A 20,051-nucleotide genomic window follows, 5' to 3' on the forward strand; every position below is an offset into this window, starting at 1 on the left:
AAAAAATAGATGGCCAATCAGACTGCCAAAGATGAGGAAGATACCATATGTCCTTACACATTCCCAATATTTGGAAAACGCTTCTAAGCATAAGTAAATGTGTGGAACTGCATCTCTATAACGTGTCATCTTCTTTTATAAGAAGCCCCAGCACCAATGCTATATCTGACAATAAAAGGCTATGTAGGATTTAAATACCCATTAGTTGAAAATCTAAACCACGGGTGTCAAACTGGCAGCTCCCGAGCCACACCTATCCCAGCTCCACGAGTGACAAAAACGTCACATGACGGCAACATGGTCAGGTAAAGTGTTTTCTCTCTGATCAAGAAAATCTGCATTTGAATCATTAAGCTGCTACACAAGACAGTTTGATATGAAGGTGAAAAACATAATTTTCTATTGATTATCTACAGAACATAGCCAGCCATCTAGGTGTTCTTAGTGTGAACCAATGCAGTACATACTCCACACGTTTCCCCTCTCGAGAGTTTTTAGATCAGAACATAATAAATATAATAACCCCTAATTTTCAATTCCTCAATGTTGTTATTTTTCCTATCTTTTGAGTGAATAAATCTTAGAAAATAAGGCTACTAGATCTGGGCTGCAAAAATCTGGGATGTACTATATAAAGCATAGAAGAAGGCTTAATGTTTTCTACAACATCTTGCTTCTATCTATTGGTCATTTAGATTTGGGAGAAAGTGCCTGGCTAAAGTCATCCAACAGGCTCTCATGCCTATGCTAGTACTAGAACTCAGAGAAGTCATGGTCACACATTGTTCCTGGTTTCTATTTTTGTCATGAATGCTGAGATGAATTTTCAGTGGCTGGGATCATTGTTTTTGAAGGATTGAGTAATTTTGTGAATGCTGGGTCAGATTTGTGCAGGCTTGGTCTGGTATCTCTATATAAATTTTTATAGCGTTATTTGCATTAATGTAGAATGAGCTGTTCGTTTGAGGCTCTATTTCTGCATGTAGGAATATGAAAGTATTATATAGGTTTTTTTAAATGAATGTTTGGATAAAGATTTATTTTTCCAGACTAAGAGGTGATATTATGTTATGCATGTTTGCATACAATTGAAAGAAATCTAGATAATATATTGATCTAACAGAGTTAAAAAGCCACTTACAAAATACAGCCCCATCACACAGGATGGAGAGGTACCTTTGCCTCTTGTTTTGTCACACTGAGACTTTGATGAGCTACAAATGGCAAATAGAGGTGTCTGGCAAAATATTTGGTCAACAGAGGGAAGGACCTGTGTACCGTAGCAACATACTCTCATGTAATAATGCAGAGAAAGGTTGGACAGAGCAGAACATCAGAGGCAAGGAAATGATTATGAGAAAATTATTTTGGTGTGTTTGCTTATGTATGCCTCATACCGACAGTTTTGGAGTAGGTAACTGTCACCTCAGTATTCCAGACTTATTTTCAAAACAAACTTTTCCCATTTCTCTCCTAAAATCTCCCCCATCCAAATGTTCCAAAAATATTGCTGAAGTTTGCACAGCAAATTCAGCTATATTCAAAGTTTTAATAACATGATTTAGAGCATTTGGGGAATGAAATGTGGAAATGGGTCCAGAGACCTGCTCCCAGTTCCAATTTTAAAATCCAAGAATAAAAGCAAAGAGGGAGGAAGAAATTGGGGGGGAGACCCCTAGTTTGGTAATAGTCTGGTGACATTGCCAGATACTGTCCTGCAACCCTCTAAAAGATCAAGAAATTGAATTACATACCCAAACTTTTAAATATTCACATCTCACAGTTTCTTTTCATTCAGTGAAGAAAGTTTTTTTATGACATCCTGCTGCCCACCAAATCCTAGAATCCTTTTTTTTAATCTGTCATTGCCAGCTGTGAAGTTGATTTCCACCCAACTTCCATCTGTATGTCTTTACAGTTGCTTATACTGATTCAGAGAGACCATTTGGGAACCGCACATTCTTTTTGTATTATCTTTTATTTTAGCAACAAGAGTTGACCCCATTACTGCTTTCTTCTCACTTCAGGTGTTTTATTATAATATTTATTCTTGTGGTCCCCATTATTGCAAGTACTGATTTCAGGTTTTAGCCATTTTGCATTTTTTTTTCTTGCATCTTGGATTTTTGATAAATAAGCTAAGTATAGTACTAATTCACTTCCACTGCTGATGTTAGAAGAAGTTTTTTTTTAATTGTTTTCATTGTTTTAATTCACTGTGACATTAGCCTGCTTGAGCAGCTAAAAATGGGGAGGGTTGATATCAAGGTAGTTATACAAACATTTTGAGTTAGTAAGGGTTATCGGGGTTTTGTTTTTTCTGTGTGTGGGTCTTCAAGTGAGTCTTGACTCCTAGCAACCCCCTGAATGAAATCCTGCAGTTTGCTTGGCTAGGGTTTTCAGAAGTGGTTTGTCATTGTGTCATCATTGGAAGTTTTTAAGAAAAGATTGGAGTGGACAGCCACTTGTCTGAAATGAGATGCTGAGCTTGTCGATCAGAAGGTCGGCAGTTCGGAGGTTCGAATCCCTAGTGCTGCATAACGGAGTGATGATTGGTTTTTGCCAACCATCAGTTTGAAAGCACGTAAAAATGCAAGTAGAAAAATATGGACCACTTTGGTGGGAAGGTAACAGCGCTCCATGCACCTTCGGCATTTAGTCATGCCGGCCACATGACCATGGAGACGTCTTCAGACAGTGCTGGCTCTTTGGTTTTGAAACAGAAATGAGCACCGTTCCCTAGAGTCAGGAACGACTAGCACGCATGTGCGGGGAAACCTTTACCTTTACTATTTGAGCAGGGGGTTGGACTAGAAAACCTGAAAGGTCCCTTCCAGCTCTATTCTGATTCCTTCCTGGACTGAGAATATATGTCTGGCCCAAATTCCTAAAGTGGGATTGAAACTCACAACCTCACATTTTCTCGCCTGGTGCTTTACCATTGGTTCATTACCATTGCACCAAACTGGATCTAGAAAATAGTACTGATTACATTATTACATACTATTACTGTATATGCTGCCCTAAAATTTTTAAAAAATAGTTTGGAATTGTGTGCATTCCATTGTATTTTTTTTAGTGCAATTCATTGGCACAATGAATTACAGCTATTTTATTCCAATTCAATTTTTTTCAGCCAGAGAGTTTTGCTTTGGAATTTATTTTGTACACAGAGGGATGGGGAATTAATGTCAGTTTTTCTCAGCACAGTTGTCATAGTATTTAACATGTGGCCAAGACTATAATAATTTTCCATATGGGATAAGCTTATATGAGGCAGAATATAATAGCGTGTGATAAAAGTTCATAAGGAAAATTAGGCAGCCAGAAATTTTGATATATGCACAAGCCATCTTCAGACTTTTAAAAACTGAACCATAAGAAGAACTCAATCTGGAATCCCTTCCTTATTCCCTATGTTTGAAGTAGAAATGCAGCTCTTCAGCTGGATGCTAACAGAGCTGCGCACAATTATGCATCCTGGCAAGCCTATGGTCCTGTGTTCGCAGAGCTTTATAAGAATGCTCAGTGGGACATAATTACATTTTTGCTTCAGGTCTTCCAGATGGTATGGCTGGAAAAATTGCCTTCCTCACTTACAAATGTTGAGAGCCTGAATTAGGCTACAGCATGTGCTGTTACCTGGTTTGGAAAAAAAAACATGTTTTTTCTTTAAAAAAGAATAGGAATTAATGTTGGTCATTTCTTTACCTAATTTTCTGATCCAAAATACCAGATAATTTTGGAGGCATGGCTACCTGATTACTTTAATATTCTTTTTAGAGAGTTTAACAGTTGTTCTTTCACATTCAAATTAATTAATAACACAGCTGCATATTTTTTAACGTTTTCTTTATTCTGGCATAAGAACAAAATAAGAACCAGAAGGGTATAGTGGTTTTAAGGTATCAGACTGAAACTAGGGGACCTAAGTTCTGCCTTAGGTATTAATTGAGTAGGGTGACTTTGGGCCATTCCCTGACTCACATCCCTAGGAAAAAGACTTGCCAAGAAAAATTCAGGGACTTTTGGCAGGAGTCAAGACTCATTCAAAGCTCTGTTGAATAAGACTATCATGTAAGGGGAAAGGGGAAATTAATCCTTCTTCTTCCTTGTCTTTTTGTTTGGAAATATATATATATATATATATATATATATATATATATATATATATATATATATATATATATATATATATATATATATATATATATATATATATATATATATATATATATATATATATATATATATATATATATATATATATATATATATATATATATATATATATATATATATATATATATATATATATATATATATTAGAACCCTTCTACATCAGTTTCTTTTTATCCCAAACCCATTGTGTTTTATCACACAAAAGTAAAGTATTGTTTATGCAAATAGCCCAGTGAGTAAAATAGGTGTAAAATAATTCTCTGTTTCTTTGTATTTATTATGTGTGCTATATATACATGTGCTAAAGGAAGAAGGGATGCTGTTTGCCCAGATTGATTTTGATGCAGTCAAGTATTCAAGTTCTCACACTGATTACATATTCAGAAATTGCTGCAGTCCTAAACTACTCTACATTTGCCATAGTGAGGTCAAATGAGGAAGTCCTTTTGGAGAATGCCATGAATAATAATACCTAACATTTTTATATTGAGCCCTTGTTGTTACATAAAGAGTGTTGAACTTGTTACAAGATCTATAAGGAAAAAACATTACAATTTTCATATTCCAATTTGGGAAGTTTATGCATAAAGAAAAATGTTTCTTGTTGAAAATCATATTTCTGCAACATATCTGGATTAGGGACCTTACATTTTAATCACAAAAAACAATACTAAGAGAGAATGTGTTGAGAATGGTAAAGGTAAAATTACAATGGGTTCCTTAAGAAGCAACTACAAACATCTCTGAGTTTCTCCTGTTCCTGTAGTCCAAACTAGGTCATGAAAATTATTTATATTTTCCTTTGGCCGTATTGTGTCACATGTTTTACCTTGCACAATGTTCGTATTTTGCAGAAGAATGAATTGCTGTATAACAGCCAGATGTGCAGATGGACAAAAAAAATAGAAAAATCTAGTCAGCCCAATTTACCAGTATAATGCCCAATTACAGTGGCAGCAAACAACATATGGAATGCTCTAATCAGAAAAACATGGGGCTGCAATACATTGCAGCCTTTTTATTGTTTAGTAAGTAGCTACAATAGAAGGCTGGTTTTCTTTTGTTTTTTAACTCTGCCTGAATGCAATAAACATCGACTGGATATAAGAATAATTAACTTTATTTAACTTTATAAAAATATTTGACTTCCTTTGATATATGAAATCCAATTTTATGTGTGCAACTTCATATGCATTCAAACTTTGGAAGGGAAGATTGTCATCTAAATTAGTAATTCATATATATCAAATTCTTCTAGTTCAAACATAATGACTGTTCCTAGGAATTTATATGTGTGTGTCTTTAAGTTTTTGTTGATTTCTGGTGACTGCATGGAGTACTCCCTGTAGGGTAGTTTTTTTTCTTCAAGATTTGAAGAAGTGATTCGCCATTACATTTTTCTTTGGGCTGAGAGTGACTGGCTCATCACACAGCTGACACAGGACTAAAACTGTCAGTCTCCTGATTTCTAGTATGATATTTTAAGCACTATGCCAATCTGGCTGTCTTCCTAGGAAATATTATCAATATAAAATTATCTTACTGCCAATAGAGAGGGAGGGAGGGAAGAAGGAAGGAAGGATGGTTGGTTCACAAAGAGCATTATTGTAGTCTCTGAATTTGCTGTTGATAAATCTTAAAGGTCCAGTAGAAAAGAAAATAGTAACTAAATGATGGGATTCAGTTAGTCTGTGAATCTTGGTTTTTCCTTTCTGAAATCACCTTGTTTTCACTGAGAAGAAATGAAATCAATTAAACACAAAAGATGTTTCTGATAAGTTTTATATAGTGGGCAGCCAGCCATTTTCCCCACATTTTCTAAATTATTAGGAACCAAAAATAATCAATATAAAGAAATATTATCAGCATGAAGTTGTACTATTGATAATGGATAGAGAGGGAGGGAGGGAGGGAGGGAGGGAGGGAGGAAAGAAAGAAAGAAAGAAAGAAAGAAAGAAGGAAGGAAGGAAGGATCATTTAAAATGATTTTATCTTATTCTTATTTAAAGATGTGATTATAGAATAAGGATAGAAGTGAGGGAGAATTAGCATACATAAAGAGGACAAGTTGTAATATTAAAAAAAGTTGTCAGTGATTTATTTCTAAATGAAATGATAAAATCTACTAAAATGTCACAGTAAATCACAGAGTCATCTGTCTTTATTTCCTGACTAAAAACTTCACTTATTACTTTATAAGTAGAGTATAAGTTTGATATGTAAATAAGTAAGTAAGGTGATCAATGTACCTAATACTCCTTCCACATTCTTATTTTCCGGAAAACTACAATCCTGTAAAAGTGGCTTGGGCTCAGAGAAAGTTGGCTTTCATGCCTATAGCAGTACTAGAATTCACAGGAGCCATGGTGACTCAATAGTTAGAAAGTAGTATTACAGGCTAACTCTGCCCACTGAAGGAGTTTGATCCTGACTGGCTCATAGTTGACTCAGCTTTCCATCCTCCCGAGGTTGGTAAAATGAGAACACGGGTTGTTGGGGGGCAATATGCTGACATTGTAAACTGCTCAGACAGTGCTTTAAAGGGGTGGTATATAAGTCTTAGTGCTGTTGCCGTTGCTACTCTCCTGATTTCTATTTTTGTCGTGATGCTGGAATGAATATGCTATATTCATTGTTTTGGAAGGATCAAGTATTTTGTAAATGTTGTTTAGATATGGTCACTGCCAGGGTGGCAGCCTGCCAGCAGTATTTGAGCCAGTGGGAGAGACAGAAGAAATGGGGGTGAAGAGCAGAGCCCTGTTTGAATTTACTCAGGTGGCAAACAGGTAGAGTGGTGGCATTTTGAGGCTTTTTCCTTCTGGAAGCAGAGAGCAATAAGGGTTGTTAGAGTCCAGCATCAGCTGCTTGTAGTTCAGCTGACAAACAGCACCTAAAATTCAGTGGCTTCTAATAAAGGAGAGCATTTGTAGCTCAGGGGTGAATAAGGGTTTTTAGTCCTTTCTGAGCTTGCAGACTTTTCATTATCCAATCACATCATCAGTGCTAATGAAATGTCTGCAAGAAAGTAAACAAGTTCAGAGAAGTACCAAGGACCCACTTTCAGTGGCTTGCTAGAAAAATGGGCAGAGAACAATGGTTCTGTTTTCACCCATTTAATGGACAGCACTAGAGACAAAATGGACTCTAATTGGGCTGGTTTGGCACAGCAAGGTGGCAGTTACTAAAGCATGAGAGCAGGAATCCTTAGTGGGAAGGAGGTTATGTTTTTTTAAAAATGTCCAAAGACTAACATATAATCAAGAATGAAAACAAACATAAAATATAAAAGACTGAACTAAGAAATCATCAGTATAGAATCAAGCCAATAACAGTTAATAAGAGAATTAAAGCTAGTCAAATTTCACAAAATTGCTGCTAAACAGCTATTTATGCAGAACATAATTTTTGTTGCTTTGTTTACCTACATAACACAGATCTGAAGAATCGTGTATTTCTAAAAAATCAGTATGCTTATTATTACTTTTTAAGCTTGTTTTTTAGAATGGGAGATTAAATAATATGTTTGTGTAACAATATAAATACTTCAATTTAAACACTTTCCTTTGGGGATGACAGCTGCTGAATGTATGACTCATCTATCTCCTGTGTGTTTCCTAACTAGAGAATGACATTCTCTTGCCCTAATGCATCAGATGTTCATAAAATCTTGAATGTCATTACTGTGTTCTCACAGTATTTTTGATGGTGTACCAACCAAACTGTTTGAGAAGCTGCTTTTCAGAAGCTAAAGTCTTTTCACTCACCAGAAGGATCAAATGCAGCGAAGCATAGGACTAGCTCAGTTTAATTGAGTGAAGTATCATATTATCCCTGGTAGTGATCATATCTAAAGCAACAATGAGATATGTGGCACATTCTTGGAAGAAAAAAAAAGACTTCAAGAGGTAAATGTCAGTTCTCATTTAGAGAGAAGCTATAGGAAATACCTCATTTCCAGTCCTGCACACCTGTCATAAACATTTCTCAACTTCTTTCGTGAGATTCTTGCTAACTCTTTTGAGGGAAACTTTTGTTCTGTTTGAAAACATAATTCTAAATTTAAAGGTAGGGTCTTCCGGCCAATGTGGTGCCTTCCACTCATCCCTCAAACAGCATTACCAATATCCATTCTGACTAGGAATTATGAAATGCAGTATATCATCTTGGGGAAGGAATGCAAGCTTATTCATGGCCAGTTGACCTAAAGCACTATCTCATGTTGCTATGGCAACACAAAGGGCAACATGGCCTGCTCAGTTTTTCCATCTGTGATCATTTGCCAAAGCAAAAAAGGAGATTAAGGCACAAAGTACAGATACCCTAATAAAACAGTTACCAAGGTGGACATGGCCTAGTACAAAATATTTATTTAGCAAAATGCAGATGGTGGTAGTTACTTTCAACCCCTCCACTTAGCATTCCCAGATTGTGCCTCATCACATTAGCTTTCCTTTTATCTTATCTTTTTTTCCCAGGCAGATTGACCCACTTTCTACATAATCATTACAGATGGTAAATTGATATTTGAGTCTATGTATTTATTTAGTTCAGAATTTTAACCCATTTTTATATACATATTCCCAGCTCTGTGCTTCTAATGAATGAACAATAAAACAACTGAAAAGACAATAAAAGCTGCAAAAGATGATGTATAAAACTGCATTCCCAGTGAAAAGAATAATGCAAAATATGAATGTACTTTAAGGTTGAATGGGGGACAATTTAACATTACCAGAAAAGGAAGTTAAAATTATGTCTACTGATTTATCAGTAACTTTATCTTTAATTTGTACTGACTTGAACTAAGAAATCCTTGCAATACAGGAGGCCTTCATACAGGGAGCCTCCTTTGGCACCCTTTCAAAAGTAGAACTGTGCTTTGCAAAATAGGATGCCTGGCTCTCCTTCCTCAAGAAACCAGTCAAGAGAGTAGATAGATATCCCAAGGCAAGGAGTTATGGATCTTTCCTGCCACAACAGAGGATGCACACTTCTTTGTTTCTACCAGCTTTCTTCTGATTTATATCTCTAAGTGGATTCTACCTTATAGTTGCCTGATACTTAAATTAAGCATGGCTGAAATATATGTGGAATATGTGCATTAGAGAGCTTTTGTTTTGCAAATATTTACAAGGTTCCAAATAAAATACCTTCTTATAGTTATAGTGGTGTGAGAGAACTATATCCTAAATCTTTGCTTCTGTTTGTTTTTTTTAACAGATGGCTACACAACTGATGATATTGAATTTTACTGGCGCGGGGGTGATAATGCGGTTACAGGAGTGACAAAGATTGAACTGCCACAGTTCTCTATAGTGGATTACAAACTTATCACCAAGAAAGTTGTTTTCTCAACAGGTTTGTAAGGACATTGAGAAAGGGAAAGCTTCTCTAATGTAAAATTTGTTTAAACTGCTTTAATATTACACAATGGTGAACTGCATGTTTTACAAAATAATTTGGGCTTTCAAATAACTTTGGACATGTTAATTAGTGCACTGTTACATTACATCCAGTTGTTATGGATTGAAATTTCCATAGCTTCTATCCAATAGCAGTTGTTCTCTGAATATAGCTATATAGTAAAAAGCAGACTGAAGTTGCAATTCTCTGCAAGTTTACCCAGGAATTAATTTTACTGAATACAACAGATTTATTTCTGAGTAAACATGCATAGGATTGCCTTGTATAAATAGTAAATCCTAAAGTTATTCAATAATTATATAAAGATGTGCCAGGGAAAGGATTTATCGGTAACTCTTTAAAGAAACTGTCTTTTTCTAGAACAATGCAACAGCTATAGAAGGCAACCATGCAGTTGAGGCAAAAGATGCAGATACTTTAAAATGTTGTGAATTATGCTTGGTTCACATATTTTAGAGTTCTGAAGAGTTTCTTGGATACATAGTGCTACACACCCACAGAAAATAACTATATATGGCTTATTCAGCAGTTTATAAAGGACAGTTAACAATACAAGCTAATAAACTATTTTCTGTCTTCTAGAGGTACTCTCCTCTCAAAGCTAAATAGAAAAACTTTATCCAGGCATTTTCATTATTGTAAAGTATACTATCCCTTTCCAATCTTTAATGCCTCCCTATAGAATAGTCATTAGCTGCCTTCTATTCTATTATTCAGACATCTAAATCTAGTTGAGTTGGGTTATTTTTTTATTTTGGCAAGCAGTCCTTGGTAGAAGAAGAAATTACTTTATGTAATCCATGGTTGAGAAATAACTTTCCAATTTGCCAATCAAACCAAATCATAATTATTATTTTTATATATTGCAAATCTGTAGAATACAGCCTTTGGTTTGTTCTTAGAACAGAGCACAAAGCTTTGGAAGTAGCAGGATTAGAAATTCCATTTGAGACCTGAGTTGGACTCTTGAGGAATGTTTAGATCCAGACAATTTGTGAGATACAATTTCTGTGTTTTTATTTGCCACAGCTTGTTATGTTTTCCTACAGATTTCTTTACTTTTTCATATGACTATACAGAGTCTATTCATTATAACTGTGCAGTGCTTTAGATTTGATACTGAAAAATACTCACATAGAGATATGAATATGACATATTTCTGTCATATCCTTCCTGCAGTTGTGTTGAACCATGACTGTTGCACGTGTTATTCATGTGTTAGTAATGTGTGCTTGTGTGTTTGCATGCATGTGTGGGCGTGGGATGACACAAATAAATGCATCATGCTATTTACCCCCTTTCAAGGTAAGTACTGTTAAGTGAAGTGCAGAAATAGAAAAATAATAAATCAAAGAAATTAAAGCCATGAGTTAAAAATAAGAACGTAAATAAATCTGATTTATGCAAACAGTTTTCACAATAACTTTCCATATTTTTACTATATCTTTAAATATTTTTCCGCCCTGGCAAAATATCTTGACTTCTACCACTTCTATATTCTAATTGATTTATTATCTTTTGTTCTTCAAATTTAACACTTTTTAAGATCCCCCACCCTAACTTCATACAGCCATAACCTCCGTTGTCTTCCCTTTCCTCTTAACCATTCACTTTTCATTCATATACTGTATCTGTTTTGCAAATAGATTGTCATTCACTCTCTTAAGTGATCAAACCATCTCAATGTATTTATTTGTTCTTTATTCTCTTTTGTTTTCTCTCCATATTCATTCAGCAGGCTTAGATTCTTGACTTAGTTTTCAAATCTGCATTCCTTGTTGCTTTATACACTCTAAATTACATTTACTGCAAATCATTGGGGTTTCAACCAATGACATGGCATCACCTATATACAGAAGTATACATACATTGGAAGGGAGGGAGGTAGATTTCACCTGCTTCTCAACCTCCCTGTAAGAAAAACCAACCAGTAGGAATAGGAGCATTCTGGGTGTTGATTACACATGTAATGATTACACATGTAATCAACAATAAGTAGCACTACAGATTGTAATCTCCACTTTTTCTATATTATTAAAAAGAGTTCTGTGAAAGCTATGACTATGTACTCTTGTCATATCTCACCCATTTGGATAAGCAGGCAGTGTACTGCCACACACTCAGTATGCAAATCTGATGTATCTGTTCATTGCCTTTTGAAAACTTTCTTTAGGTATAAGTTAAGATCCCTAGGTTGTTTGTTCCTTTGTTAAGTTAATGGCATTTCATCTCAATAGCCATAATAGTCTGGAATTATCTATTTACATGTTGCTTGTTCAAACAGTATTTGAAAACTTTTTGTTTTTGTTCTAGGTTCCTATCCCAGATTGTCCCTAAGTTTTAAACTTAAGAGAAACATTGGCTATTTCATTCTGCAGACTTATATGCCTTCCATTCTGATCACAATTCTGTCTTGGGTATCATTCTGGATTAACTATGATGCATCAGCTGCAAGGGTGGCTTTAGGTAGGTATTTTTTATTTATTCACATTGAATATGTTAACTATACAAACATATATACTTAGATCGTCTGATTGTATGAGTGGAACATTTCCTGTTGGCTAGCATTTGCACATACCTAAGCAAATTGGTTCCAAGTTATCTAAAATAGTTAACCTAACTGAAATGTGAACTCATGTGGACTACATGAAATGTCCTCTGGTATGTTGAAGCATTATTACATAGTGTCATTGCAACTCCATTATAAGATTCCATGTTTGACTAATTATATTGCAGCTGAAAAATTAAACACATTATCTTATAAATTAAATTCACAGAAATACACAAACTGCATTTTGTTCTAATCCTGATCGCTTTTACAATATTGTTTTATGTTATTGATAATGTGAAAATTTCTGTTTCTCATGTGATTTTACCACTTAAATTATAAAGGAAACTTGCATATTTCACGGAGGAAACATCAACTTCAGATAAAAAGCCCTAGATATGACTAATGTCAGTAATAAGGCTGGAAAAGACTCTTATTCAAATTCAACTGCCAGCTATGAGACAAAAGAACAAGAATTATTGTTAGAGAAAACCACCAATTAGGCAAGCAAAATCAGCAGATCTGAATTAGACATATGATGTCACCTTAAAGAACTGGCCTATCTGCCCTTCCTTTTCCTTCCAGTCCTAAACCCTTGTCTGTTTTGTCTGTTTGTTTTATATCTGAAGGTAACCTCTCCCTACCTTAAAACCACTCTGAATGGTGTGAGGATTAAAGATAATTTGAAAAGGGAGTTGCAGATATAATAAATATCCTTTCCCACCCAAAATATGAGGTGCTGCTGCTCATCAGGATAAATAATATTGAATTAGACCTACCGTATATGCTGATTCAATAGAAGGTAGCTTCTAGAATTTCTTACCCAAAAATACTGTAAAATTCAATTGCTCTTCTCTTAAAGTCATTATCACACGAACATAAAGCCATACTCTTAACTAATAGGATTATGTTGTTTTCTGCTAATTTCTGTATCAAATTCTACAAATTACAAAATTTGCCAAAAATAATCCTATAAAGAATAATTGCCAGGAGGTATACACTTAGATATTATTGTCTTGGTGCTATTTCAAGTTTGTTACCTATGAATAACAACTCCTTGTTACGCAGGCAACGATTCTCACAGATGCTTCCTGTAATTTTGAATCTGTCAGGCTGACAGGAACTATACTCAGTACAGTCTACAGGACGCATTGTCCATATCATAATATCTGAAACTAATAGCTGGTTTGATCTCTGGTAGAGGACCTGAGATTGAGGAAGACACATACCACCCATAGGGATGAGAAGGAAATTTTATATCTTATACCAGTAAATAAATATTTGTCTGAACTAGACTTTGTCCTCTATTCATAGATTTAATGCTATCTTCTATTTTATGGAGAGATAAAAATGTAGCTAGATTATATCTCAGATCAGAATAGACAGACATTTGTTTTGTAGGGATTTTTTGACTTTTTCCATCTATTTATTTGCCCAGATATTTTAAATCAAATTGTGTTTACTGTTATTTGGGTATTTTTGTTTGGCTTGGTCTGCATTTCAATTTTAGATTATTTTACTACACTTAATGTTTAATCTTGCTGATTCTTTGGGATTAAGGTACCATTTATAAATTGAAAAATAAACAAAACTGTTTGTTATTTATTGATTCCATTTCTATTTCAAGACCATGTGATGGTGCACACAGTACTCGTCCTTCAATTTCAGTTCACAATAATTTAAGAGATAGCAAACATCCTGAAATCATCACTGTACTTTGTCCTGAGTTGGGTTTCCCAGATCCTAATCTAACCATGGCAATCATATCACTGCACACAAATCAAACATTAGAGTGAGGTCTTCCCAACAAAACTGTTTTTTAAAGAAAGTTCTGATTTCTTGCACAGCTTTAATATATGTTGCAGTTTTGTAGTTTAAAAGTAATATATGTCAATTTCTCTGTTTATTTTGTAATGAACCATTGAATTCTATTAGAATTGGTTTTTGCTTTGTGTCTTCCAATACATCCAAAGATCCAAATCCTCCAATTGTGTATGCCTTATTAGCTTATAAGAAGAAATATTACTATAAAGCAATATGTGTTAAACATACTGTTGACTGTTCCTTCAATGTCAGAATCCATGAGCTCCATTTCAAGGTCCTAAACTCTGAACAAGTTTTTTTTTCTGACAACCAAACCAAACGTTTCAAACCAAAAAACAACATATAAAAAATCTTAACTATAAAAAACATGAAATGGAAAAACAGCAGCCTCCATCCTGCCTGTAGTAACTTCTCTATTTAACAAATCATCAGGAGAAGGAACTTTCCTTGTGCTTTAACAGAGCTCAATAAAACCCAAATTTGCATCATTTGTGTGCATAATTGATATAAATGCTGTCATTTGCAGTAAAACTTCAATTTAATTGACACACCCTCAGTTTTACCAAGCATTGGTCTATTAAACAGCAGTAAATTCATTCATTGTAACTGAACCATTAAACCAAAATTTTACTGCATTTCCTTGATGTTGGTTTGCATAATTAATAATACTTAAGATTTTCTCAGCACCGCTGAGAATTAAACAACAAGGAAAGCAGAAGTAAAATGTAGGAATGAAGCTTCTCTTTCATTTTCTGGATATGCACCCTATACTACAATGACCTTTGCACATTAACAAGAAAAACACACAAATACATGCAATACACACAGAAAAACAGAGAAAACATAAATGCATACTAAATTGGAGCTTTGTGATGTTTTGCAGGGATTACAACGGTGCTGACAATGACAACCATTAATACCCATCTGCGAGAAACACTACCCAAAATCCCCTATGTGAAAGCCATCGACATGTATCTGATGAGCTGCTTTGTCTTTGTGTTCATGGCTCTTCTGGAGTATGCCTTGGTGAACTACATCTTTTTTGGGAGGGGACCACAGCGCCAGAAGAAAGCAGCAGAAAGAGCTGCCAGTGCTAACAATGAGAAATTACGAATGGATGTCAACAAGGTAAATTGAAATGGGAAGTTTATAGAGTGTCCTCTCCCAGTTGCAGTATTAGATGATTCATTTCTTCCTAACAGGCCTTTCAGAAGCGATAGCCTCTGCCAAACAAGTCACATAGGAATAAGAGAGTAACATCTTGGCTTTTAAGATAGGGTTTTCCAGGTGATCAGAAGCTCCAATGCAATGAAAATGTGCCTTTATTTACAGCTGGAGGATTTATCCAGTCTACTGAAAATATAAATGAAAACTGATCTAAAGCTTTTCATTACACAGAGGTCAAATAAGCCCATTTCAAAGCAATCAAATGAATAAGACATGCTGAAGTTTTGTTTTTTTTTTAAAGTAAGGCAAACATTTGCTTAGTTAGAATTGTTTTTCCCCTTTTTTCACACTTCTGGTGTGTGCTCAACTCCTTCATATGAATATGTATTTTATTTAAATTTGTTTACCATTTTTAGCTATCTAGTTACATTGTTCTTTGGGTGGTTTAAAAGAGAGAGACACAATATAGATAATAACCAATGGTAAAAGCAACATTTAAAAAATCATTTGCAGTAGGCAAATAAGATTCACACACATATAAGCAACTTATAATAAGAATTAAATTATTTCTTGGAAGTGCTCCTGACAGTTTTGCTTCTTAATAAAACCATCAAATTCACATGATTCTAGTTAGTCCTTGGGATCAGAAATGGTCAAGAGTTACATGATGTTAGGCAAAAAAAAAAGTAGTGTTGTAAGAAAGTGACTTTATTCTGATTACAAAATAAATAATACTTATTTGATCTACAATAAATCATCTCGAAAAATCATCTTTTAATGCATTAGGAGCCTACATTGCCATTTTAATGGAACTTTCTTTCCTCAAGGTTGATTTCCAAGATCTATATATTGCACATTCAATTTTTTATCATATTTCAGGGTGATATTTGAAGACTTTTACAATCCAAAATGATGGCTAAAAGTGCTAAAGAGCTGCATGAAGTCTTATGAGAAAAACAAATTGTGTGGGTGTGTGTGTGTGTGTTTGTGTGTTTTCATTTATTTATTTTACAGGCTAGCATGTTAACAATATATTTTTACAGCAAAGGTATCAGCGAAAATCTAGTTCCACTGAAGTACAGAATTAATCCAGATAATATATTTTTTGTAAAATTATATGTATATAAATTTGAATGTATAAATAATGTTTTTAATCTAAACTCTTTTATCAGTATTTGCATGAAAATTAAGGAAAGGAGATCAGAGATATATTGAAAATTGTATAATTCCAGATTAGATTTTTTTTAATTCTTCTTTTCCAGCCCCAGTATTATAATAGTGGTGCTGTGATAATTTTATTTGCTTATAAGTTACAAGTGGACTGAGGTAAACTGCACAATGACCGACTAAATAGCATATACCTCTCTTGCTAGCCTAATCTAGCTTCTATATTTAGTTTTATTAAAATAGATTATGCAGTATAGAGAGGCAAGGAAAAGAAGAATATGCTAGCATTCATCAATTTTCAGTATAAGTGATATACTGCTTTCATTAGTGGCTTTTCACAAGAAAAGAATCTAGAAAACATTGATAAATTACATTAATTAAAATGTACTACACAACATAATCATGTTTACTTAAAAAGCTAAGTTTCATGGAGTTTGGAGGGATTTATATTCAGTTGATCTGATTTAAGTAGGTAGGTACCCTTACATTGAATTAAATTGAATTTAATGGAAGAACTTTAAATAATTTATGGCTAGATCTGTATCTATATCTGTATGTCTAGCCCATTTCATGTACCATAGTTCAGTAAAACTACTGGACCTATTGAAAAATATTTTCCACAATATTCGGCATATGCTACAAATACTAACTGAGGAAAATTCTATTTCCTCCAGTGAGTCAGACACCCAAAAATACATATAAAAATTAAAATCCTAAGTACGATTTACATCTACCTTTTTATTACTATGGATGTTGAAAATGTCAGTGAGTTTAGAGTGCCATATGTCCTCGCAAATGAGTTGTAGAGTTTGTTTGTTTGTTTGTCTAGTATTTTACAGCAAGGGGGCAATTGCTGGAGAGAATAGTTTTCTGCCCTAATTAACATTCTGAAATTGCTGGCTTGGTCATTATTTTTGTCAGGTGGAAGTTGGAAAAGAGGAGTTATGCAGCAGGAGGGGCAAAAACAGTGTTCTGCAATATGCAATAGAAGGCAAAACAGCAAATGTCTCAGTTGGCAAAGGGTGCCCCCTGGAGGCACTACTTTCCAGACCTCAAAAAAAATGAATACTTTTGCTCAATGTCTACGGAGATTCTCAGTCATTCAGGTCATGATTACCCCAAAGGTGCTTTTTCAAGAGGCAACTGGACTTTCTTTGTTGTTCCTTGAAGATGCTTCACTTCTCATCCAAAAAGCTTCTTCCGTTCTAACTGTCGCAACTGGATGAGAAGCAAAATGTCTTTAAGGAACGACAAAAAAGTCCAGTTGCCTCTTGAAAAAGCACCTTTGGGAATACTTTTCCTTATCCTTGCTTATAATAATTACAATAATTTTCTAAGTATCATAGGATCTTTAGAACACCAGACTTATTCTTAATTGACAACCAAGCAGGAAGCAGAGGGCAAGAGCATTTTTCCAATAATGACTTAGAATGCTTTATTAATGTCACTTAGCCACATGAAATACAAACAAAATAGCTTAAAAGGCTAACTGAAAGAAAATAAAAACCCTATTTCTGTATCACTCCCTACCAAAATGTAGATTATTTTCATTATTTTTATTTTGGCACAACAATGTCTGGATGAGGTTTGAAAATGCTAGAATCCGCTAAGTTGAGAAATTACCTATAGATGCCTTCTATACCACATTAACAATAAACAAAGCAGTAATGTGATGATCTCAGGGTAGAAAAATAATATGTAAATTCTGAAATAAAACAATGGAAGAGGGAAGTATAAAAAGAATGGAATGAAAACTGCCTAATTTTAAAAGAATAGCAGTAGATATTTGGGAACATGGTTCCTTTACAAACTTAAAAATGAATGCAGCTTTAAAAAAAAAACCACAGTGATTTGTGTGGATCAGATCTTCTTTCTATTAGGTTGATGCTTGGGATTTTATGGAATACAGTCAATCCTCAATTTAAAATCATGAAGGGCACCAAAATTTCAGCCAAAAGTTGTTCATCAGTACAGAGGCATCATGTGATTAGACCTTATTTTTTAAACATTTTCATGGCAGTCATTAAGCAAATCACATGGCATTAAACAGATCATGTGGCTTTAAGTCTGAATCCATTCCCAAAGATTGCAAATCGCTGTCATGCAACCATAGGATGTTGCAACTGGTCATAAATGCAAGTCAACTGTCAAGCACTTGAAATGACATGACTACAGACTAGCAGTGTGACATTTTACATCAGTTACATCAGCACTTTCAATGCTTTGCAGTCCATAAAGCCCCTTTCCAAAACCATTGTCACCTTGTTTGATCATAAGTCAAAGACTACCTGTAGAACATTTTATAAATTGGCTAAAATATGATTTTACAAATCAAAACAAATAGTTTTGTTTAACAATCATACAGCATATAGAGGTCTACAAATATAGAGATATTCATTTCCTTGTTTTAAGAAATATATCAACAGTAGTCTGTGCTTATTTTATTATTGTTATTATTAAGTTTTCTTATAATCTTTTTAGTTTACTTAGAACAAAGGTATATTTTTCTTTTTAAAAAATGATATTGATGAATAAAAAGTTAATTACTGATGTCACACAATTATTCAATATCACAATTATAATTGGTCTAATAAAAGAAATATCAAAAGAAAGTATATCTATATCTGAGGAACTACTTCTCCCCACTCTTATCAGCTTGTTCCCATTAGATTTAGCAGAGAGGGTCCCATCATCTCGGGACCTACATTTGGTGGGTCCAAGAACACAGGCCTTCTCTAAATGGCACCTGCCTTAAGAAACATTCTTTGTCTCAAAATTAGATTATGTACATCCATTTTGATAGTCCGAAAGCCCCTCAAGACTAATTAGGTTATCAGACCTGGGACTCCCAGGGCACTGGAGACTTGCAGAGATGCCTATTGTTGAGGTGGCCATTGTTATCCCTCACATCACCTAGAGTTTCTATATTTGATATTTTATGATATTTATTAATATGGATTTTTATATATATGTGGTTTTTTTCATTGTTGTTTTATTTCATTGCTATGCGCTACCAAGAATTGTTTTTGTAAGATGGGGGTCTATATAAATTTAAAAAAGGAAGAAGTATGAATTTAATTCAAAAATATCTATATTATAGAGATTTTATATAGAGATAAACTCTATATTTATTATTTATAAATGTTTAGAAAAAGTGAAAAAACTAGAAATAGTATAGATGAATATTTAATTTCTGATGTAATCCAAAATACCTATTGATATAAGCTTTATATCTCTAAACTGAATTCTAAATGTTTTTGTAGAATACATTAATTAATGTTCTCTCTTGAGGGGCAATGTCTATAAAAATTACATTGTAGATTTGCACTGTGGCAAGAAATCATGTCAAATTTCACAAAGGTAAATTCAGAAGTACTGCTTGATAAGTAAATATATCCTCTACGGATGTTTAACAGATAGTGATTATGGTAAATATTTTGATTTGTAAATATCCTCAAAATCTTTCTCTGTAGAAATTCATGAAACTCTTAAACTACAGCATGGGTTGGGGGGGGGGGTCACACAGAGACCAGAAAAAGAGTTTTGGTCTCACATTTGATGCATCTGATGCATTTCCAGATCATACACAGCCCTAAATTTTAGTCATTCCATTACTGCCCGCAACCTCATCATCCCATCCAGGTATGCAGTGGTGAAACAAAACTTCAACAAAGGAAAAGCATTCAGAAGTTTTCCAAACTACTGAATAGTTCTGAAGTTCTCATAAATTCTTTCAATA

The 20,051-nt window shown here is 34.2% G+C and overlaps 1 protein-coding gene across 5 annotated transcripts in view; it reads left to right on the plus strand.

The window, feature by feature from the left end:
• Nucleotides 1–20,051, plus strand: part of GABRB2 (gamma-aminobutyric acid type A receptor subunit beta2) — a 109,362-nt gene that overhangs the window by 71,458 nt on the left and 17,853 nt on the right. For all 5 annotated transcript variants that reach the window (XM_014061465.2, XM_014061687.2, XM_014061763.2 and 2 more), the window contains exons 7-9: nucleotides 9,403–9,540; nucleotides 11,920–12,072; nucleotides 14,862–15,106. In XM_014061465.2, coding sequence (XP_013916940.1) covers nucleotides 9,403–9,540; nucleotides 11,920–12,072; nucleotides 14,862–15,106 — 536 coding nt within the window. The remainder of the gene's footprint in view (nucleotides 1–9,402; nucleotides 9,541–11,919; nucleotides 12,073–14,861; nucleotides 15,107–20,051) is intronic.

Source organism: Thamnophis sirtalis, unplaced genomic scaffold (genome assembly GCF_051295495.1).
Source record: "Thamnophis sirtalis isolate CommonGarterSnake01/CBP01778 unplaced genomic scaffold, rThaSir2_p1.2 scaffold_3, whole genome shotgun sequence".
Taxonomy (NCBI): domain Eukaryota; kingdom Metazoa; phylum Chordata; class Lepidosauria; order Squamata; family Natricidae; genus Thamnophis; species Thamnophis sirtalis.